Source organism: Opisthorchis viverrini (assembly GCF_000715545.1).
Source record: "Opisthorchis viverrini unplaced genomic scaffold opera_v5_121, whole genome shotgun sequence".
Lineage (NCBI taxonomy): Eukaryota > Metazoa > Platyhelminthes > Trematoda > Opisthorchiida > Opisthorchiidae > Opisthorchis > Opisthorchis viverrini.
Window position 1 is genome coordinate 196,751 of NW_008751776.1, and position 24,979 is coordinate 221,729.

General features: G+C 46.2%; 2 protein-coding genes across 2 annotated transcripts in view; one reads left to right on the forward strand and one right to left on the reverse strand.

The window, feature by feature from the left end:
• T265_13925 (hypothetical protein) overlaps window positions 1–6,362 on the reverse strand; it is a gene marked incomplete at both ends in the record, with an annotated part of 53,240 nt that extends 46,878 nt beyond the window's left edge. Inside the window, 2 exons of the mRNA XM_009171193.1 lie at window positions 3,785–3,953; window positions 6,131–6,362. Of these exons, the coding sequence (XP_009169457.1) occupies window positions 3,785–3,953; window positions 6,131–6,360 (399 nt within the window). The remainder of the gene's footprint in view (window positions 1–3,784; window positions 3,954–6,130) is intronic.
• Window positions 6,363–15,736: 9,374 nt separating this feature from the next.
• The window catches only part of T265_06006 (hypothetical protein), a gene marked incomplete at both ends in the record, with an annotated part of 17,435 nt that continues 8,192 nt past the window's right edge, over window positions 15,737–24,979 (forward strand). Inside the window, one exon of the mRNA XM_009171165.1 lies at window positions 15,737–15,870. Within this exon, the coding sequence (XP_009169429.1) occupies window positions 15,737–15,870 (134 nt within the window). The remainder of the gene's footprint in view (window positions 15,871–24,979) is intronic.

Below are 24,979 nucleotides of genomic sequence, written 5' to 3' on the forward strand. Positions count from 1 at the left end.
GGTACATTTCCCTGAGTAGGCGATTTCAGTTTGACTGCCTACCCCGTCTTGAAAAGCGCACACATATATTGGCCGAAAAATAAAAGAAGTAAAACGGTATATGTGTAATGTACTACTCATAAGGTTGCTGAAAATCCATCGACAGCCCACGACCGGTTTCGCCCTTCTTGGGGCTCATCAGGTAGGCGCAGTCTTAGCGAATATACACTCATCTGCAAACTAATTTGGTTCTTTCGAGAGACTCACCTGGAACCCAGCTGAATCTCTCGTTTATGATGTTCTCAGGCAACTGAATGTGCTGCACCAGGCCGCCTCATGTTTCAGTCGCTACGATATTTGAAATATCGCGATACATGTATATTTGTAATGTACTAATGCCTGAGAACATCATAAACGAGAGATTCAGCTGGGTTCCAGGTGAGTCTCTCGAAAGAACCAAATTAGTTTGCAGATGAGTGTATATTCGCTAAGTAAAACGGTACTTTTTGTCTCACAGCCGTGTTACACCTGACGCTTCCTAATCACTGTCGCAGCTCACGTAGAGTCGTTATAGGTGACCCGTTTCTTTGCCTCATTCAAGAAGAGTAGTCTTACCGCTGGTGAGCAGATTACTGAATGAAACTGTGGCAACTGTGACAATCCCTGAAAGTTGTGCACATGATGATGACTATCAAACTGACAACCTATAGGAGGGAGGGAATTTCAAGTTGAGGCACGCTGCGTTAACACGTGGTTTGCGCAAACGCAGTTCTCGCAAACCATGGGAAACCGCCCGTATAATTAGAAATCCCAATGATTCACAAGACAATTAGTTAAAAACCGTATATGGGTCTGTGCAACAAATCAACCAACCAAGCAACCAATCTCGGTCGCATAGTGGGTTATAAACCATGCATGAAATCATGACATTGGTGGTGCTACCCCGAAATCGTGTGCTTGCGGGGCATACGTTTATGTGTCTGAAAAGTTTGCGTCCATTAGTCGATGACCGCGTCCTTTTAGTGGCAGACAGAGGTGCACAGCAGGGGTACAAAACGGTCCGAAACGGATGGGACTTGTATACCACGTTTATAACAAGGCACACGTAGTGGCGAGGTGTAACAGTCCAAAAAGGCAGAAGCGTGCAAACGCACATATATATGCAGACACAAGTGCTCCCAGAAGATAGGACAGAAACAAGAGAATGGCTACGATAAACAACCGAGGAAACGGAAGCAGTGCATGTTGCAGCGACACCGTGACGAAGAGATGCATGCATGTGTGTGTGTGTGTGTGTGTACGAAGGTGCGTGTATGGCGAGTGATGTTTGGGAAAGCAAAACGTCTGGGCGGTTTGACTGTGGACCAGCGAAAAATAAGCGTACGGTAACTAACTAACGAAAAAAGTGACCAAGCTCGGTATTTCGAAGCTACCATGGCCAAGACTCGAGTAGTCAAAACAAGGACGTGCGAGTGGACAAGGGTTTCGGGTCAAAACGAGATCATTCTGGGGAGAGAGATCGGCTAGATTGTATCAAACAGCAGATCAGGAAAGACTAGTATTCCAGACCGAAGGCCTGAAACATCGTAGCGATGATGTCGAAAAAACTATTCTACAAGGGAGAACTTTCAAATCCTTCAGTCATACATGTCAATGTCAGACTGAGGCATTAGCTGTAAAAAAAAGACTGAATGATCAACTACACCCATTTGAAGATCCACAAACGGGACAAAATCGCTCGGAAAGTCGGTGAACAGGTGTGCATCCGGACAACTGAAACAAGCTTCGCCTGTGCATTTGGACATACTCAGTGTAAATACAGTTATGCGGGGATGTGATACTTCCCGATAGTGAATGTCGTTCAGATGTGATGGCACAGAGGTACCGTGGACAGGACTAAAGGGGGTCGGATGGGCTAAAGGGACACACATTTGTTTCTCAACTAAGTTTTCTTGTTACAGTGAATGGACAACGCAAATCAGCCACACTGACAATCTCAAGATTTCTTCAAAGAAACGCGTAGGATCATTTAATACGTGGATTTCTGAAAAATTTCGTACAAAAGTAAATTTTCTGACAGCCAGCCGAAAATTCTTGAACCCAATAATCAAATAAAATAATCATTCCGTTTTGCCACCCTTTAGGTGCATAGTTGAAATGCAACTCGGGCGACGTACGAGGGACAAAAAACAGCCATGTTTTAGATAGCCATGTTTTGCCACCCTTTAGGTGCATAGTTGAAGTGCAACTCGGGCGACAAGAAACAGCCATGTTTTAAAGTTTAGACAATCAAATTTTCATAGCTGGATTCGAAACATGGACCTCCCGGTCACGAGTTCATGGTCCTAACAGCCCAACTACCCAGAGCTTAAAACGACAAAGCAATAAGGTAAACTGCACTTGGGAGAGTACAATCTTCAGTTTCCTATTAATTGCCGCTTGAGTTAATTTATTTCGGCGGTAGCTGAGGTCTAACCAGTGCACAACGTAGAAAAGTAGTCGGCTATTTTTTCGCCATATTTTGTACGCTTTGGACAACACGCCTAGTTTGATAACAGTCATGAATTTGTGTACATTTAAGAAGTGAAGGAAATCTATGGTAGTTTTTACAACCATCTCATCTTAGGGATAGAAACTAGAATCCCTCACTGCTAACTTACAAGTAGGCTAAATAATGATTCGATCTGGTATACTGGAACGGAAATTATCAACCGACATTGTGTTTTTGACGATATCAGTAGTTCAGTAGTTCTTTAAGGCATCGTAAGATCGATTTAACAACTTCACAGTTTATTGTAATGTTTTCAAAAATAAATTCAACATTGGTCACGGGGTCTGTAGCATTCACACTCACATCACTCGTCTGATCAGTAGTCCTACTGTCTTGGCGCAAAAATGGTGAAGGCACTGGATTCGAGTTTCATTATTACTAGAGCTCGACAGCAGTGAATTGTACCAGGGTTCGAACTCCGCTAATCTTAGATGTGTGGCGAGTGTGCCATCATTGCTACTCCACCAGTGCACGCTGGACGGGTCTGAATTTTCACTTCTGAACAGGCAAGGGGGAGATGGCTTGGTGGTTAGAGCACGAATTTACTGACCGGAAGGTCTGTGGTTCGAACCCGACCTCTGCATCTCGATTTCTCCTGTAAGACTGAACAACCTGATAGTATTCCAGCGCTCGTGCCTCCTCCGAGTGGCGTGGCAACTAGGTACCGAAAGGGTGTTACAGCTGAACAATTTTTTTATTATTTTGAACAGGCGAATATGTCACCTGATTGGTTGACCCAACGCCTCGAAAGACGACACAGTAACTGTTCTGGTTGTTCGGATCGACTGACCCGCCTGTCAGGACTTCCCACCATGAACGCTCATAAACCCGGCATGCCCTGCGGATGAGCTCTAACAGAAACGAAATTTGAGTCCAGTGCTTCCTCTCTTTGGTGTGGGCTCCCCAGAATGATTGCGCCAGGATAAGAGGACGAGTATTCAAACAAGAGTGATGTGAGTGTGAATATTGGTACTCCGCGAATTCAGAGCACGTCACGCAACATAACTTGCCGTTATTTTTCGTCAATTCATTGGCCGTATTGCTTACAGGCAGCACTATGAACAGAAGTATAAAAAAATAGCCCGACAGAACCGACAATCAGTGCAACATAACTTGCCGTTATTTTTCGTCAATTCATTGGCCGTATTGCTTACAGGCAGCACTATGAACAGAAGTATAAAAAAATAGCCCGACAGAACCGACAGTCAGTCAGTTATCCAGTCGAAACATCGAAATGTCATGCAGCGTTCTTACCTTCCGACGGAACCGTTTATTCAGTTTATCAAATTCACAGGTGACTCGCTGGAGTTCGTTTCGAGCCCGTCGCCACTCTTTGTTATTCTCGCGGTCCAGCTGTATCACAGTTCGGCGCCATTCTTCCAATCGATCGGTGAGAGGTGCTGCTAGGCATTCAAGCAGCTGACTGTAGGAATGGTATAGAGAAATGAAAATGATCAGAAAGAGGGAGTTGCCACATGAAAAAAGCGGTAATCTCCACAATAAGTTTTACCCTCCACATAACCAGTATTACTGGAATGACTATTAACCCTGAGAAAAATCTGCCTTCAGATTCGACTTGAATTTGGCCTAAATGGGAAACTCAGTGGCGAAGTCATCCAAAACTAATTCCCCAGTTAGCCTTTACTGGATTGACGAAATCATGACGTTGTAATTAATTTTAAAATGAGAATGAGGAAATAACAAGAACTCTCAGAAGAAAGGGCGATCCGATGAGCGCCCACAAGGGCGATTTCTCCGGACCTCCAAAGAAGGGCCACGTATTTCCTTCCCCAATGCTGTTGATACACGTTGAGCTTTCACGAAACAAGTCGCTTCTTGAAACAATAAGGTACCACTTTTTCAACACGAGCAATTACGATTGAGTCGCTTCACCCGGACAAAATAATAGTAATAATAATATCAATAATAAGCATGGTCATTCGTCTGTAAAACACTTCCGGTGCCTAATTCCCGTTCACCCCAAAGAAAGCCTCAGGGCTAAGATGCTACCAGGTCGCTTAAGCCTACAAAGCAGTCAAGATGCCGCGGGTGGGCTAGAACAACAGACCTAGAGGCGCGAGTGCATGGTTGTATTGGCGGTTCCTGTAGATGAAGCTGCTGCGTGAGGATAACCCGGATTCCTGAACGTCTCGAACTGCAGTGGCTACATAGCTTATCTCTGTATTAAATGGATTCTTCGGATTCTTCAAATCGCACGGACAAGCCTTCGTGCATCGCTTCAATGTCTGGGCTGTTGCATAGTTCTGTGAAACCCATATCACGAACCCATGGTTTCTGTGCACTCCCGATCATTCAACACATAGAGAGGGGGATTCTGATAAGAGCACTTCGAGGGTGTCACAAACTGGCTGAAGGAAAGCGCATTGTTTGGACTCCGTAAGGGAGTGGCCAAAAACTAGTGTACTGATTTCGGTAACGACGTGAACATTGACACCTATTCAGCCACTGCTGTTCCAACCCTAAACTACCCTCTAAAAAAGAGGCACAGATGCGTCTGTTACATATATGCAAATTTCATGCAAATTAGCGGCACAATTCATAGGAAAAACAGACAATTAGGTTCCTAAAAGTGTACGACTGAGTTAAAGACGAATGTTTGAATTACAAGTGTTTAGTCCTGTGACAAACCGAACCATTTGGGTTGAGAAGGGTTTGGAACCCTCATATCGATCAAATCTGATGGTAGCAGCTTTCCACAGTAGGAAAAACCGAAATTTGAAATCTAAACAAGCCGCGAAAAAGATCGTTGGCTGGCTTCACTCTATATGAACCCCATGAGTGGCAGCCATGACGCATGGAGAAATGTAAGCCAGTGGTTTTGTTTATCTTTGCCTTCTGTTTACTCCTCTCCTTCAGTGAAGGCTGTCACTGTGCAAGTGCACAGAATCGGAAAACGCATCAATGTGATTGGGTTGTACAGTGTGGACTGATGGTGTTTATCCGCTGCCACCTGACCATCCAGTGTATTTCTAGGCTCCCAGAATTATAGTCAATGGCAAACATTTCGGTAACCCTGTGACCTATCATTGCTATCTAAATATGTTAGAATCGCCTACATAACAGTTGACTTACGGGTGAAACACTAACGCCTATCTCCGGCTCCACTGTTATCAGGACGACAGAACAACTCCTGTCGAGTGCGGGTCAGGAGCTCGCGTAGCTACTCAAATCATGACCCCTCATCCAAACAGCACATCTATGACTCGTGTATACGCCCACGCAATTGCGTGACAATTCAACAATGCAATGTGATAGCACTATGTTGTCAGACCAGTTGACCTCGAGGAGGTGGTGTCAAAGCCTGAGAACAGTCATATTATCGTCGGCTCGGCCCAAGGAGGCGCTTGCGTAGTACCAGCCAATGGTCTAATTCGTCCGCAGCTGGCAGGGTGGTGTACACGGGCTTCTGTCAATAGTAGCACGACGGATCACGGGGAAGAGGTAATGACATTCCCCCAGGATGATGTACATACAAACTGGTGTTCGAAATGGCTGCATGCAACAATTGAGTTCGGCAGAAAAGCGACAACTAAGTGCCAATGAGCAAACCTATAAAAACCCATAGCCGATAGGGCTCACCTGTTGAATGTCCGTAGCCTGGATTCCAGTCCACGTTCTCGCAGACAGAAACGTGTCATGGAACTGCCCAACTCCCGAAGGCCACAGTTACTACTGTACGCTGAATCGGCCACCTTTTGAAATGCTTCGAAAAAGCTGGCAATAAAAGTAGGCGAAATCCACAAGTAATAGTAGTTCAAATGTTCAACTTTTCGAGGCCTAGCCGCCAAGCCAGCCGAAGGTAACACGAGGCCTGAGGTACTGTCAGGTAACCCAGGTCTAGATGGGGGCAGCTGAAATGCCGAGGTTGGGTTCGATAATCATGTTCAATAGACCTAAAAGGCTTAAAAAAGGGGAAATACTGCGAACCAGCTGAGGTGTAGCTCCTCTTCAAGCACTCCGGTAACTGTAAACCACCTGGACTACCCGCACCAGATTCAATAGGAATGTAGTCAAGTAGTTCGGGCGTTGACCGGAATCTTACGGCTTAATGTATCGGCCAACTTGGGCAAAGCTTACCAGGAGCCAAATAATCAAAATCACATACACGAGACAGCACGTGTCCACACTGAAACAGTCGACAAACGAACCGACCAATGCCCGATTCTGAACGGAAATGCTGAGGATAGAAGTCATGTCTATTCACAACAAGTATGATAGGCATCTACTGGATCGTCCACGCAACGAGAAAACATCCATGCACCAGTTAGTCGTCGCATTCGGAGCGCGACGATCCTCTGAAACCAACCGCTGGAGGAAACTGAATTACGCTAAACAGCATACCATGACAGTTTGCTTTGAAACATTGTTGCTCTCCATCGGGGAGTGAATCGCAACTGCCAGTTTGTTCTTGTATGTGTTCTTCTAGTGTGTAGATTTGAGTTGAAAAAATGCGTTTTCGTATCCAGTGATTTCTGTGCGCTTGTTGGCTTCTCCTGTGTGCCTGGCTTTAATCACCTCAATGTATTTCAACTCGAACACCTTCATGTACGGGAGAAATGAGATGCCCTAACTGTCTTTCCTTTTTGATTTTTCAGTCGAAAAACGCTACGTACATTAACTTATTAGGCCTTTTGTGGACGATGCCTGTGCGGCCTTCTGAACCATTTGCACGTCTTAAGTTGACTGATGTTATTTCGCTTCACTGATGTTGACGAATGAAGTAGGGTGGCCAGCACTTTATGTAAGCGCCGGCTTCATCGCTTTTTTAGGCATAAGCCCAGTCAGGAGTTTGTTCGCTCGGTTAATCGGCGGTCTTATCGGTCACCGTTTCACGCCGACAGGATAACATAGACGGCAATCCATTTAGCGATCGGAGTGAGTCGGCCTTCGATACAATAACACAAAAAAGATGTTGACTGTGAACGTTAACCAGTTTGCGTCCCAATGTGAGTGAAACACTATTAAACAAGATGTTGAGGAAAGTATGCAGGTAATTACAAAGTCCTCAACTCACGACCACATAAGTAACACCTGCGCGCCTCTATCAGGCGCATGGTAACCATTCAACCCTCGATTCCAAATGTCTCCAAATGGTAATTGGTCCTTCACTGGGAAATGCATAAAGCGCTGGTCACAAATTTGGTGCTACACCAACTCATGATAGCACAGTGGTTAATGCACGAGCTTAATTAATAAGTGCCTTTGGTTGGAATCCAACCCCGCCATCTCGACTTCTCCCGTCTAGATTTGGGCAACCTAACTGTATAGCAGCCGTCGTGATTACTTCTGGCGGCACGACAAAAATGCATCTAAATGACTTATCATTATTGTTGTTATTATTCAAAGTTAATTCCCTCTGAAGTTCATTCCTGTTATCTAGAAGAATTCTTTCTGTATTGAGCTGTCTAGATGATTAGAGATTATCCATGGTTTCCGATAGCTGTCTGCAGAACCAACCACCCTTTTCCTTAAGCGTCATCATCATCATCGACAGCATGACATCAGTGTTCAACACCGATGCTTCACTGCCGTATTTCTTAAGCGTATTAAGTGTATTATTATTATTAAGTGTATTCATTCAAAACCAATCCTAAAAATTACCTGACAAAAACTACCTTATATTCAGGAAAAGAATGAAAGTAGATGTGGAAGAGACTTAGTGATAGCCTGCCACAATCGGTTTCAAATACATACAACTCCAGACGCTCATTCAAACACTGCAGAGCACTGTGACAACAGGAAAGTTATTGGAATTCATTGGTAGAAAAATTTTGCAGCGTCCCCAATAGTGCAGAGAGAGTACATACACACCCATTCCTGGAAATCGAATGCCACCGACAACACACAGACATTCCGTAATCTCTTACACACCCCTCTACCAGATCAGAGGTTAACCAAAGCTCTATATATGCCACTCTAAACTGGACACCGTAAACAGCGCGTTATTCGGTAAACGACAGTTCAGCATACGTAATAACCACCGCAGTTCTGGCGCTGGACATTTTTCCATTGAAATTCCTGTTGCACAACCGAACGCTCGTTTCTAATTGTTTCGTTACGAATTCGCCGGCATAAACCTAAACGAGCAGTGCTTTTGAGACAAGAGTTGTCGAACACCTAATCACGTCTCGGTTCCGCTGCTACAACAAACCACGTCTCACAGCCAAACGATAACACAGCCCGCACTGTAGCTTGATTTACACGTTCTTTGCATCCCATAGGTGACTCGAATTAGCCAGCGCGATCCGAGCCTGACAGATTAGTGCATTGATCTCATCTGCCACACTAGAATCGGAACTAATACATTCTCCAAGGTACGTAAAACACTCCATGACCTCCGGTGTCTCCTTGGCTTAAGTAGCATGTGCAGTGTTCAGGTGTATGACCTTACAATTTATGAGTACAAAGCGCATGCCAAATGAAAGGATGACCTATTTTAGTTCACTTCGAGGAATATACGCCTTCCGACGAGGACGCAAATAACGTCTGCGTAATCCGGTGTTAAGGTGAACAGAACGGTCAACCGAGTCAAATGCGCCTTGGAAATCCAGGAATCCTAAAATTATGGATCGTTTGTACGAATGGTGTTGCTCTAGAACCTGAGGAGTGTCAGGATTTCCTCAATGCAACCTCTACCAGGCCGGAACCCCGCTTACTGCTCTTGAGTCAGTGTTTCGTGAGCCACCATAAGGCGACAAAGCATAGGCGACGCCAAGATTCCTGTCACGACTCGAATCAAGGCTATCCATCCGTGATAACCACCGTTTTTCAAAGTAGGTAATATTACTGATTCTCGCCGGCTGTTTGAGAAATCCACCCTTCCTAAATTGAGGCGCATTGATCAGACGAGAGCTTATTGAGGATTTCATCCTCATTCTTGGACAATAAAGGTGGGGTGCCGTTCGGACCAGTAGCTCGATGGAGTCTGAGTACGTGCGCAGTCATACGCATCCATTGACTTAAGAGTTCCAGTTTCACTAACCGGGGCACTAGTGCAGTTCGACAATACGATTAAGTGGCATCAGATGACCAGGAGAATTGCTTTTCAAAGTGTTCGACCCAGCTTTCAAGGCGTCCTATTTTGTTGAGACGGTTGAGTGAGTTTCATTGTTAATCGTTTCGCTCACCGGTGGCTTTCAGGGACCGGTAGCGCGGATTAGTCTAAGTAAACTTCGCGCATTCCCGGCTTTGCGCGGCTCTTCCATTTTCTTGGGTTTCTGTATCCACCAAGCTTTATGGTACAGATTCAACTCCGTGTAAGCGTGATAATTCGTCACGCTGAATTATGTTCGTGACCGGAGAGAACATTTCTTCGAGACCCAAGCGGTGCCACTGCTCCGTCTAATATCAAGTGCTTGAACGGACCTGGTGGTGCCGGGTGGAACTCTGTGCAAAAAAAGTGTCGACCTCGAATTCACATCCGAAGGTGGGGCAATTAGAAGAGTCAATAGGACTGCTATGATAAGTTTGTTTAGCTTCGGGATCTGCCAGCTTCTCGGTTGCTAAGCGATTTTTCAGTCCCTTACGCGGATCCGGAAAACGAAGAGAGAGGCGACTCAGAACCATCAAATGGTTTCCAAAACCAGCTGCGCCAAACCGCGCCACTAGTAACTGGTGGCGATGGTATCAACCTGGATTCGTGGCTGGCCGGACAATTTCAGTCACTTCGGAAGCTAATGCCGCATAAAAACGGTCTGCGGCCAGCACACAGATGAAGCAGTCATTTGGCTTTGTCTGTGCTCAATCCAAGTCGACTGCCCAATTGAGGCTCAGATACGCAAAGTCTGTCAAATTGGGCATTCTGATCTGCGGCAACCACAAAGATATCCGTTCTATTAGTCCGCCGTAACATGGCATTTGATGCGTCATATAACTTATCTTTGATGACGTCAGAGCTACATTTGGTTAGGGAGTAGGCAGACAATGGTCATCTCCTCGCTTGTGAGAATCCTTCACGGACGTTGCACGAATCGCAGTTGGGCGACTTTTAACGGGCAGCCAGTTGAACGAGAATCCGTCCATCCGGTGACTTAGGATACCGACGCCCGCACATCCTGTAGTAGTACTTCTGGATCGCCAGAGGTGTGCAAACGGAAGCAATTGGAGGGTGATGGGGCAGTCATCTCTTTCATTGTGCTAACATCTTGAAGTACTGTTTCGAGTACACTGCAAGCTTCTATGTCAAGCGAGTCCAGTGTGAGAAGAAGAGCACCTTGTTGTCACGCTTGCTTCAGAATGCGAACATTAAAAGCAGCCAGAAAGACCGGGCATCGATGATTGAATATTAACTTCGAGATGTCGAAGGCTGCCCACACGAGCTGACGAGCAAATATCCAGCCAAGACGGATGCAAGACGAACGGGATCATCAGTCCTAGAGGACAGACCTACGAAAGCGTTGTTAGTGGGGTGGCGGGAGTGGGAGGGAAAGTATATGAAGGGGAAGAAGGGTGTCAGACAAAGCATTTTCGCCTACCTACCCTGCTGTATGCAGCACGCAAGACGATCCGGCTGATGGCATTACGCGATGGCCGACGTGGCGATTCGTGATTGTACTTAGGCCGGATGTTTCCAAGACGCCCAAACCTAGACGGGGATGATTAGGTTATTCAACAAAAGCCTTTGACTGAGAACTATGACAGCGGGGATGCAACGTTTGGCAGGAACAAGTCGCCACACATGTTCCAACCCCAACCTGGAGGACTAGATCAGACATCGACGTGGCGATTCGTGATTGTACTTAGGCCGGATGTTTCCAAGACGCCCAAACCTAGACGGGGATGATTAGGTTATTCAACAAAAGCCTTTGACTGAGAACTATGACAGCGGGGATGCAACGTTTGGCAGGAACAAGTCGCCACACATGTTCCAACCCAAACCTGGAGGACTAGGTTGATCAGACATCCAACCAGTGAACAATCTAGTATGAGTGTGTGTCACACGAACAACTCCCAGTGTAGCTAAATGGGTTGCGGAGGTAAACAAACCACCACACCATGTTCTCTACCTGACGGATCTCAAAAACCACGCAATGGTTAGTTTTGGCGCCAAGCCACAAATGTCTACTTTATCAGGTGGTCTAAAAACGTGATATCGTTTTTTCAACAAAAGCAAGTTGCAAGGCCTGCGATCAATCAATTCGACACTGCCAACAGACACGTACTTTGGCCACAGTACCGTGTTCAATGTGAACGTAGTCAGACTGCCTTGGGTCGTGTGTATTACGGCGGTTAGTTCAGCGGCTAAGAATGCAACGTCCTGATTGGGATTTCTTGCTCAAAGTTTCGGCTACTTCTTGAAAACTTGGATGGATGACTCATCATGACTCGTCATCAGAGACAGCGACATCAGTGTTGACAAGGATGCCGTAGGTTGTAGCTGGGCTGAGATAATACGAGAGCCCCCAAGCCTGGACGACAGGACGATTAGAAACTTCGACCAAAGCCTTTGGCTCAAGAGTCTGACTGCAAAGCAGCGGCGTTGGCGGAAAATGCAAGTACACTACCATTTTTGCAGAGCAAGTCACAGTGCGTGTTCCACCTCTCAACCTGGAGAGTTTATATCACCTGGTACTTAAGGCATTAACTATCGCTCAGCTTTTACACGACACACCGCAAACGGGACAAGCAGCACTGAGATCGCGAATTACTCGACAGTTCTCAAGACGCGACAAGTGAAGTATACCAAACGGTCACAAAAACAAATGCTCCACGTTATTTGCCCTGATGACAGTGAAGAGAATTATCCAGACGGCGTTCAGAAATCATGCGCATACCCATGAGATCATGCACCCAGCTCCGCGTAGTTCATAGTTGAGTCTTCATGGGATACGAACATAAAACTAACTCCTAGCGCATGTAAAACTAGCAGTCTGTCATCATAGAAGCGTGAAAAAGACAAACAGAAAGTGCATAGTAACAGTGTTGACTTTGACAAGCAAATCGACTGCGCCAACCTCACCCTTGTGCTTAAGGCACACAATGAATTTTGAGAAGTGGATTGCTGAGCTACTACACGTTGGCCTTCATCTACCAGTGCCGGGAGGAAGTCGGCCAATGAAGCGTCTTGCAGGGAACGAAGTATCTAAGTGGATTACCCGGAGGTTCGTTCAGAAATTTTACTCATACTTTACCAAGTTATCTGCTCCCGCTACAGCTGCTTTCACCGGCATTATGAAGGTCCATAGGGTCTTTTACAATCGCACAGATTCAGAACTGAAAACATTTCAACAGACTAGCTGAATAGTATAGGTTCCGAAGTGATAACGAATACATTCCTCAGAAGTAGAAGATATCTGTGGATTCGCGATTTGAAAGAAACTAATGGATCCGCTTGCATCATCGGTTGTAAGGGTGTACTTGGATGACGGACCTCCTGCGTGTAGAAGCATGGAGCCAAAGAACTGAGAAGCTATCCTCAGTCATAAGTTAAAACATATATCATATTTGGATAAAGCTCGGCTTGATGGGTCTTACATGACAGTATAATGTCCTCCCGTATACAGGTCTGCACAGTCAGATCTACACCTTGGATAAGACTTCGCTTCGAAACTGAACGACCGCAAGTAACATACCTTTGTCGCGAGCCACTGTCCTCTTTCGCCCATGATGTAAAAGAGAACGGCAGAAACGACAATCAAAGAGCGCTAAGTTCCAACAGAATGAAATCGGAAGACCTGCATTCTGTCAACTCTACCTGAGAAGTATGAGTGTACTAGAATTAATTCTCAAGGTGAATAGGAACAGGTACATGGGAGTACTACTTCCCCAGTGTCGGACCACACATTCAGGCTTTTGGTTGCTGCATGATGACCACTCAACTTCACAGGTAAATCCTCTAATACTAATAAGTAATCGTTCAGCTGTAGCGCTCTTTCGGTACCTAGCTGCCATGCCACCCGAAGGAAGCACGAGGGCTGGGATACTGTCAGGTTGCCCAAGCCTAGACAGGGAACGTCGAGAGGCAGAGGTCGGTTTCGAACCTTTAGCGACAGTATAACTAGGGCTGCTTGTGGAGAGTTGCATTAAAGGATATCAGGTGTGGGAAAAAGACAATATGTGGTAAATAACACCAGAAAACGTGACTTCCAGTTTAAAGGGCTATAGAAACTGGCGCTTTGACGTGCGTATTCCAAATTCAGAGCAGTTCCGAAGCTAGACGTTGGAACAAGGGATGAACTCCACTTAGGTATTCTAGTGAAGGTCTCCAAGCTATGCATACTATTCAGAGTAGTGTTAGACAGCTGATTAAGGTGCGAACTTACTAACCGAAGGGTTGGCGGTTCCGACCCCACCTCTGCATCTCGACCGCTCCTTTCTAGGCTTGGGCAACCTGGCAGTATCTCAGCCCTTGTGCTTCCTTCGGGTAGCAAAACAGCCGGGCACCGAAAAGGTTATTATTATTGTTACTATTATTATTGTCGGAGACCCACGGCAAGTTCGTGAACTCAATTCAGCTGCTGGAATTTTACCTTCGACAGGAGAACGTAAGCTTAATTCTTCAAGCACAAACTGTGTATCCTAAATAAGGTGGTTCCTGATGCTACAGTTTCGTTAATCGAGGATAAGGTAAATAAGGGAATGAGAGCAACGCATTTGAGGCTACAGTCGAATAAGTCTGTAGCACTTGTAAACTGCTCTTTTTCATGCTCAGTATCATCTTCCTTTTTCCCATCATTATCAGTCACATCGATGTACAAAAGTTTGTTTTACCGAAATACAACCGCTACGGCCCGCTGGTTGGCTCCAACGTGACTTTGAGACTTCTGCTGAGTGACTGTTGTTGTGACCGCCGGTTGGCTATATTTGACCGCTGCTAACACTAAACGTGAACAAACATTTCAGCTACAAACACTGGACTAATATATTCACGCTTGTGGAATAATATTTCGATCACCGGAGATCTGGGATACCAGGAAGATAGAACTATTCTTGGTGTGGTGGTTCAACGGAATACGGAACTACGGAATCTCCTATTTTGAACTGTGAGTCATAATTTACTCGTATTTTTCTCTTTGTGACTTTGTATCTGGCTTACATCAGTAATCTGTTCAGTTCACTAGAGACTCCATAGGGCCGTTAACCACTACAAGTTCATGGAAGTTATGGCATGGAGTAAGAGCCTGTGAAGGCGATAGGTTTCATGCAAGATCTCCGTCGGATGCGTGACACAGCCAGTGTCACGGTCCATAACCATTGATTGGTTCCGTCTCGGGGTCTCCGCCCGGGAGACGGCAGTTACCGATGAGACTGAACTCTTTATTGCTAAACAGCGTCATGGCTTCTCAGGGTCAGTGTGGGCTAAAAGTCTTCGTACTAAGATAAAGGACTGTTGTTGGCCGTCGGAGAGAGTGGAGCGAACCCATTTACACCATAGGGAGACCAAAATTGATTCTCGCTAATTTGACTCTCCCGATGGCGGATCAACCTGCATCGAATTATACCAGAAAACACCTCGTAAACCATACATATCAGACTGACGCTCCAGCGCACACTATTCTCGTAGACCTTTAGAATATGGGAATCAATGTCCATGACCTGGCCCGATGAACCGTCAGACGTCAGGTGGAAGTGTGAGTGCGTGCCGACCGTCAAGTTTGGGGGACTGAGAAGGCTAAGGATATGGCATAAGCCTATAAAGCCGCAAGTGACCGAAGATTATTTCAGTTGATCCGTGCGAATTGGCCCCGGAAACAATCTGTGAGCGAAACCTCCAAAGATGAGAAGGGAGAGACCATATTCAATAAACAAGAACGCATCGACCGGTGGGTCGAACACTTCAAACAATAATTATCGCGGCCATCAGCTGCCACTCGTCTGGATGGTGGACCTGGAAGCCCTTAGGTCTCGGATATTTACGACTACACGCCTTCTCCCAAGCGCCAGTAAGGTTCTGGTCCGATTGACCTCCCATCTGCATTGTTCGACGGTGGGGGTGAAGTCCCCAGTCAGCGCTTGTCTGCTCTCCTGTATTTCGTATTATCGTCAACTGGAGTTGGGAATACACCAATGATTACCTGTCCGTTGTGACCGAGGTTCTCGTCAGACCGAAGGGTGGCACCCCTTAAATCTCGGAGAAATATCCCACCCGGCCCCGAACATAACTTGATGCGATGAATTATCAGATGTCAAGTGAAGGTGAGCGTGCAATCCGGCCGTGAAGTGTGGTAGACTCAGAAAGCTAAGGAAATGGAAGAGGCCCGTAGTGACCGAAGATTATTTCAGTTGATCCGTGCGAATTGGCCCCGGAAACAATCTGTGAGCGAAACCTCCAAAGATGAGAAGGGAGAGACCATATTCAATAAACAAGAACGCATCGACCGGTGGGTCGAACACTTCAAACAATAATTATCGCGGCCATCAGCTGCCACTCGTCTGGATGGTGGACCTGGAAGCCCTTAGGTCTCGGATATTTACGACTACACGCCTTCTCCCAAGCGCCAGTAAGGTTCTGGTCCGATTGACCTCCCATCTGCATTGTTCGACGGTGGGGGTGAAGTCCCCAGTCAGCGCTTGTCTGCTCTGTATGCCTGTATTTCAGAAAAGGAGACTGTTCCATATAACTGGGGTGAGTCGCTGATAATACCCATTATCAAAAAGACGGGCTCATAGTAAGTGTGGTAACCACAGAGGGGTCACCTCAACATCAGTTATAACGAGACCACCGGCGTCACTTACGCTTCGTCACCCAATGGTGGCTCACGAAACACGGACGCAAGAGAGACAAGCGGGGTTCCGGTCTGGTAAAAGTTGTACTGAGGAAATCTTCACACTCCGTCAGGTGCAAGGAAAGCACCATTCGTACAAACCACCTATAATCTTAACATTTCTGGATCTCCAAAACGTATTTAGCTCGGTTGGCCCTTCTGTTCACCTTAACACCGGAATACGCAGAAGACGTCATTTTCGTCTTCGATGGAAGGCGTAGATTCCTCGAAGTGAACTAAAATAGGTCATCCTTTCATTTGACATGCGCTTTGTACTCACAAATTGTAAGGTTATACACCTGGACACTGCACATGCTACTTAATCCAAGGAGACACCGGAGGTTGTGGAGTGTTTTACGTACCTTGGAGGTTGTATTAGTTCCGATTGTAGTGTGGCAGATGAGATCAGTGCACGCATCTGTCAGGCTCGGATCGCGCTCGCTAATTCGAGTCACCTATGGATGCAAGGAACGTGTGAACCTAGCTACAGTGCGGGCTGTGTAATCGTTTGGCTATGAGACGTGGTTTGTTGGAGCAGTGGAACCGAGACGTGTTCGACAACTCTTGTCTCAAAATCACCGCTCGTTTAGGCTTATGCCGGCAAATTCGTAACGAAACAATTAGAAACGAGCGTTCGGTTGTGCAACAGGGATTTCAATCAAAAAATGTGTCTAGTACCAGAAGCTGCGTTGGTTGGTTGGGCTATGTAATACGTACGTCGAACTTTCGTTTGCTGAATAGCGTGCTGTTTACGGTGTCCAGTCTAGAGTGGCATATATAGAGCCCCGGTCAACCTTTGAAGTGGTAAAGGAGCATGCAGGAAATTGCAAAACGTTTGGGTGCTGCTCCACTTCCAGAATGAGGACCGCGTGATCCCTACAGCGCCTTGTTAGGGACGCTGCAATGTATGGCTGCTAATCGATATCAGTGGCGTCCCCGTTTTCAGTTTCTATCCAGATTGCTTGAATGAGTGTGTGGAAAGATAAGCACCACCGAATGATTGTGGTAAGCTAGCACTAAGTCCGTTCTTCGAAGTGGCCCAGTGGTTAGAGCGCGAAATTGTTGCATAGAAAATCCGTGGTTCGAACCCGACCTCTGCCTCTTGACTTCCCCTGTCTAGGCTTGGGCAACCTGACAGTACCACAGCCGTCGTGCTTTCTTCGGGTGGCCCTTCTTCGTCCACTCTCTTTTTATCCAAAATAAATCTTTTAAGTTACGGCAGCGAACAGTGTTGAACACTGATGTTATGCTGTCGATGATGATGATGACGAACGTCGAGGCGGAGCATTCTGACGATGATGTCTTCATCCCAAATATCTGGAAAATTTTGTCAGGCTATCCAAAAATGACCCTATGAAGAGCGCAGGATGCTTTCCCTTTGGGTCATGTGCTTTGTTATGCTGAAATGATGAAATAGGACGCCGGACTTGCATTATCGATGGCGAACGGGTGTCGACTTTCCGTTTGGTATCATATGATCCTTTCAGAGGTTGGGTTGATGGGATAGAGCTGAACTGTGTTTACTCCATTGTTCGAGGCGTTTTGTGAGTGAATTCAGGTCCGATCCCCTTTTTCGGTGGTTTCATAAACAACTACCTTTCTGAGGGCAGCAGATCAGATTGGCCGTAGTAATGCGCGGCTATTTCCCGCCCCACAAGCCCACTCCTCGGGTCTTCCCTATCAACTAGCGATGGAACTGCGCGCGTCACCATAGTTTTTGCTGCTGATATAGTTTTCCTGATATCAATGTGAGCTGCTGATTGTGACGAGATCCACCGCTCATTGTGGCGTACGCGGTCGGGTTCGAAACAAAGAACTTTTGGTCGGCAGCTTCCACCCCTAGTCACTGGGAATCTTGCGCGTATCGAAGAAGTAAGCTGAGAGTTCTGTCCATCGTTCAGCTGTAGCACTCTTTCGGTGCCTAACTGCCATGCTACCCGAAGGTTGCAAGAAGGCAGCTTGCCCAAGCCTAGACAGGGGAAGTCGAGAGGCAGAGGTCGGGTTCGAACCACGGACCTTCCAGTCAGTAAATTCGCAATCTAACCACTTGGGCCCTCTCGCCCCATTGAACCCTGTGGATCCAAAAGCCAATGAAAGTGTCCAAAAAGATCCCTCAGATGACAGTCACGCGTGATATCCTGATGTCCGAAAAAGGGTGTAGGAAGGTGAAGGACACTGAAGCTCCGTAGACAGCTTGCATGAGGCGGCTTGATGAAGATGGATTAAGTGCCTTAGTTGACTACACAGTTCGCTCACAGTCTAAAGATGCTGCGGACTACATCCATCGACTACAAGAAGTCTTGGTTGGACAAGCTGGCGGGTCGCATGCGCCGCCCAAAGTAATCAAAACATCGTATCCCAACGACATCAACAGAAAGATCTGAAACAGAATGCAACAACGGGTGATCTCTGTATTATATTACAGACCAACCTCAGGACTAAGGACAAACTGAAAAGACAATAAATAACCTCATAGATGCTGCATGTCTCATACCGCATCTATCAAAGCTTAATTTTGTATGGATCAGTTGATTTCGGCATAGCAACGATGAATCGCGTACGTATGTACGCGGTTGCGGTCGCCGTAGCCCTTGGTTGCGGGTAGTCTGTGATAGCGGAGTTACAGAAAAATAAATGAAAAAGAAAAAAACGGCGAGTTGACGAGTCAGGACGAGTGAATACCAATTCGCCACTTGTTGCGAGACATCAGCATGTCAGTTGGTACATCCATCCATCGGACTTATTAGACCCTTGATAAACCTTGTAGACGACAAGGAACAAGGGCCTTTGCTCTTTTTTATACTGATTCCAGATCACGAGGTGTTCACCTCGTAGTATCTTCCAGCAGGGAGCGAGGCCATTGATAACGTAGTATGAATACATGGCCAATCCGGCTATATAGTTTGTGCAGCCAAACTAATTCATCAGTTGGTCAGACAGTTGACTTGTTTCCAAAAACCATTCGTCGCGCTTCGACAGTGACGATTCGATTTTTCCATGATACATGTGCAATGCTTCAAGGGTACAGATCGTCAAACAAGCAAGCGAGCGCAAGCCATTCATGAACCCAGCTGCACCAGGTGATCGTCAGTTACTGGTGGATAGCCTCAAGTAAAAATTGCTGTCCCCTCTAGGACACAAAACGTGACTCCAAGCACGCCCGAATATCAACTCGCATGCCAAAACATGGTAATTCCTTTGACTACTGGGTTGATCTGACTGAAAAGCTACTGAAGACACATAACGCTGATAACCGTATTTGAGGGATAAAGGGAAGGTCTATCCGCTCAGTTTTCAGGAGTGTCTGTTAAATTCGCACAACAGTAGATTTTACTGATTCCAGAAAATCCATACGAGCAACTAGGGACCATGATGGCGCACGCAGATTCCCCAAATGCCTATAATTTAAGAAGCTGAAAAATGACGGAGAACGCCGGTGGGCTTCAAAGGTCTAAGCAACGGGAAAACTTTTGATGCAGGAAACAGTCCGACCACAATCCAACTGAACCGATCATCCGCCAAAACACGTGCGCAGAACTGTCTGAGACGGAGTGGGAGTTTTTCGGCAGAATCTTCGTTTCGAGAGACAAACCGAACAGTTAAAGTACTATTCAGCTGGCATCCCCCAACAGTATCTAGAATGACCCAGAGTGACTGGAAAATCGATACCAGCAACAGTAATTCGACATAATAGCACTTCCCAAAAGCGACAAAGCGGTCAAACCGCGTAATTTACACCCCGGACTTTTTCAAAAGTGGTGAGCGGTCTGACAAACCTACGAAAAGATATTTGGAGCAGGATACCGGTGAAACAGAGCGCTTCGGCATCGATCTTCGTCAATGGTCAGTCTCTGGATTGAAATGAGCACGGATTGTCAATTCCTTCAACAAAAATATGTAGTTTAGCTGTAGCACCCTTTCGGTACCCGAAGAAAGCACGAGGGCTGAGATAGTGCCAGGTTGCCCAAGCCTAGACAGGGGAAGTCGAGAGGTGGAAGTCGGGAGAATATCGGATCCTGGCTTCTAGGTGTATACATACGTCTAGGGAGTGCCCGTTCCTCTCATAAACCTGTAAGGTGTTTATTTTGAGAGGCCTACAATAGTTATAGCGATTCTTGTCAGTACCATGGTCCTCCGAAGGTTTTTTTACTGGAACCTAATTTATAGGATTTTGCACTTCCCCAGCAGTTTTCCGAGTTCGAAGTCAGCCCAGTAGTTCAGTGAGCAGTTCAGTAGTGAGCAGTAAATGAGTGACCCATCTAAACAATCATCCAAACAGAACGATAATTAAGGAAACAAAAGAGACATTCAAGCATAAGTAGCGTGATCCGTTGAACCTATAGGAGATGCAAGAGTAGCTGCGAAGTAAAACCAAGGTCTGATGTGTCTGTGGGAGAGGTTCTGAGATACGTGCGATCAAATTTACGGTCACTATGCTCTGTACAACACCGGCTCGGTGAATGATCTCGTAGTCGTGCCGACAACATTTTGCCAGTCGGGTCCAGAAGTCTGAAGGTAATCGAGGATGGGCGCACTGCTCCTCCGCCACATGTCAATCGTTGCAACAGTTTTTGATGGTTGTATATGTGCAGTTCATGTTTGTATGCGGACTGACATACTGCCAGGGCAGACAGGAGGACGATTAGGGTAACGACCAAAGCCCTTGGTTCAAAAATCGGATGGCAAGGCAAAGGTGTTTGGCTGGAAGTTCAAGTACACTACCATTTTTACGAAACCCGTCGCCACACATGTTCCAACCCCCTAACCTGGATGATCAGGAGACTGTCTTCCTAAGACCTATAACCACTGACTATCCTGGCATGAGAAGCTGTGCGAGTGTCGCGGGGACATCCCTCAGTATAACTCAGTGGGTCGCCGGGAAACATAGACCGTCACACCACGGTAAGGTCCAGTTTCTTCGTGACGGACCATGGGACCCACAAGTTTGGAAGAAGCACCTTCGCGACCAGGAAAGTCACAAAGCGAATAACCATCACGTTGCTCTTTAAGCAACTTAACCTTTCATCGTGCCTAATCGAAATGTGAGAGTCCGTGTAAGCAGGATATTGAGGAGTTCCGAACACTGTAAGCTCTTGGAAGTGCCCGATTACACTGTCTCTGGCCCGAGGACAATTTTCAGCAACCCGGGTATGGACGCCAGGTCGGTGAACTTCCTTCACAAACGGAATATAGACAACATTTTGAACCCACGACCACCCTCCTTAGATATTTTTAGCATCACTCCCGCAAAACATTTGCATGTTCAAAAAGTCTTTTAAGTGCTGCTACCCACTCCGAATCTGGATCATTCAGTACGATGGGAAATCTCTCTCTTTCAGCTTTCAGTGATAGATGTGAGAGTGAATAGATGGGAGAGGGGTGTTCGACCCAGTCAATACAGCCATAAGTTTCTGAAGCCACGCAACCAGTCCCAGAATTTACCCAAACCAAGATGCTTGGAGCCACTGGAGCCTTTGGAGAGGTGCCAGCCTCATGATCTGAAACGTAGTGAACGAGTGGCCGGGTGAACCAGAAATCGGAATTTGCCGCTTAACACATCGAAGGGACGAGCCTTAACTAACCAAGGCAAAAACAGCGGAAATTCGGTATTTGATGATCCCAAAGTCACCAGGGCTAAAAATGCTAAGGATCTATGTGACCGTATCAACAAGTTCTAACCCACGACAGGGACACATCTGAAATAATGGCCACGGTTGCTGACATGACCTACGACACGGTATGCGGTGTATGCCTTCAACGGTAGAACATCGATTCTCACATTCAAAGGAGCAGTTACAAACATGCGGACTAAGGCATGAGCCCTGCTCTACTAGCGCTCGACCGGCCACATTGGACAGGGTATAACAGAAAACAAGATGGATATCGTGGAGTAACACATGAAGAAAGACTGGAACCAATACGTTAGAGACCGCGCGGTCTCATTGAAGAACACAAAATATTTGACGCTTTCGATAGCGATCACCATGGGTGAATTAGTAAAGACTTGGAATAGAGAGCCGAGAGGACTGTTCAAAGGAACGGACGATGACTTGAGTTTTGGTCGGAGAGCTCTACACACCAGGTAGCGATTTTATGGAATCGCGTACCCATAAGGATGCCGAGGCCCTAATTCCTGATATCCCCAAAAAGAAGCTGGACAAAAGTGGGAGCAGTGCTTTACTGAGCTCATCTAGTATGCTCCAATCATGAGTGAGACAATATTTATGATGCAGTTGGGTGAGCTAGTTCTGGTTGATCCCTTGTTCCGCAGTGTGACTGGACAAGTCACTTGTCTATTAACTGGCTTCCTTTCAGCCGTGAGGGCGATATTCGGTTGCTCATCATAACTTCTGCTATCTGAGGACGATAATATCATAATAACAAAAACATCTGACGATTCCGAGTTGCTGAGGCTTCTAAAGTGAAGGAAATGGCACGGGCATGGCGCAGCCGGTAAGAAATACGGGCAGCAGACCTTGCTGGATTCAGACATTCGGGCTCAGAGGTACGTCCATTTCTATCATGCAAGTAATCAGAAGTAACCCCAAAACACATCTAAACAATCATGTTGGCTTGTGTATTTGTACCGAAAGCTTCCCAGGAGTGACCGTATATTCCGTCGTCTCTCGTTTTCTTGGAGACGGCTAAAGCATTCATTACGAAGAAACACGTGCAGTTTGCATTCGGTGTCATTCGTAGTGATGAAGCTCCTGGCTTATGATATTTCGCTGGGATATTACTTGAAAAGACATCCTCATTGTTGTCAGTGATATCTTAGAACAACCAAGTCTGAACCTCATATAAAAAACAGTTAGGAGATCCTTGGCTCACAGTTTTCTTTTAAAACATATGGTATCTCTCACCTGAGTGCAACGCTCAATTTGGCAGTTTTGGATATGACATCCTCCCACAGCGCAAGTGTGTTCTTGATAAAGATTAGTAATAAATATGACTGTCACTACCTTCAGGTTTGCCAGCTGTGATGTGAAACTGAACGACACTGTTGTCGACTTCATAGTGATAACATTGTTCGAACGAAGAGCCAGGGAGAATCCCGAGTGGAAAAAAACGTCGAAAAATTGAAACACCACCCCAAAATGTTAAACCTTTTCGATGCATTAAAAGTAACTGCACAGCACGATGGGTTCAAAATCCACGTGAAGGTTTAGTGGGTACAGTGGGTGTAGAAACAGATCGAAACTTGTTGGATACTGTTTGCTGGTTCGGGGTTATTAGCCGAGAGCAAAAGAGCTGCCCTAAAACCGTTGGTGGCGGGAAGACAGGAATGACAATTATGCGGGTCTCAAAAGTTCTTGAAGGGTACAGTAGGGTACAAAGTCTTTTGGTGGTCTAAGTGGGCCCAGTAAAACCGGCAAATTGCGCTGTAAATGAGACACTTTACATTATAGTTACAACACCGATTGTGAATCCCACAACAAAAATTCACCATGCAGAGAATCTGGATCTTGGACACCATTCATAAAAAGTCCCCGAGTCTGCTGTTAGCTAGCACAATCATGAGTCTGCCTCTGAGAGGCTATCCGTTTGTTGTGAGTGGTCCAAACTAACAGGAGCATAAAATTTTGGCACCAAATTAATTTTCACTTGAGGCCACCGGTTTGTTCTTTCGGCCCCTGTGGGGGGATTTCGTCGGAAAGTCTTTGTTCTCAATGCCTTTCTCACTGGATTTTAATGAATCAAATTTTGAAATCGCGCCTAAGAAGCAAGTACGTCGCTTTTGCGAGCGTATATTTAGGAAATTTCGGTCATTCAAGGCATCTGTACGAAAAGCTAGCTGGTCCGAGCAGACGGAGTGAAGCCAGAACCAGGGGGATGAACTACTGCGATCCATACCTTCTTTTAGCGATAGAGCATCTGGTTTATAATTAGTAAAGGGTAATCTGCTCTCCTGCGGTACGTGGGTGTTTACCCTGAATTTTCACCAAAATAAACAAGTGCCTGGCTCCGAGATTCCATTTTGACATGAAATTCCCGACGTTGAGAAGCCCATAGTACTGTAGAAATCAATATCGGTTTGTACCCAGCGTTCGGGATCTATTATCTCGGATAATGGAAAATCCGGGAAGAAGCTGTCCATTAGGTGGTTTGATTGGGTTACAGGCATTCACACAGCCTCAATGTAAATAACTTCATTTTTTTGCAAAAGGACTCTGGAACAGGGAGGTAATAAAATTAGGCTTCACGGTCCCCGAAACTCGTTGTCTGTCGTTTGGATTACGGCAGTCAGTTTACTGGTCTTGCCTTGACCCTAAATCATTTTCTGACCGACAAAGAGGAGTTCTGCTTCCCTCGGCGTTGGCATCATTCCGTCCAATTAGTGAGCTCTTGTTGTTGGACACAACATGCAGTGAACGGCATTTAAAATTAGCCAGTTGAAAATCAAGGCATGCTGAAGGCCATATATTTTGAAATTGATGAGCTGGAAAGCAAAATATCCACTTCATTTCCAGACCTATGGAGTACGCTCGCTATTCGGCCAGTCATCGAGACTTTTAGGTAGCCCGAGCGCGATTCGAAGCATTCGCTTGATCAACAGTGAACTTCCCGCCCCGGAGAATCGTACACGCAGGATCAAGATCGATGGGCTTCTAAGAGTGCACAGCAGATTATTCCGTAACCCCAGAAAGTATCGCAAAATGCTTTTTTCGAAACGCACATGAACCCGTCTGTTCATTCCTGCGAATCAACGGTGACCAGCGGGTCT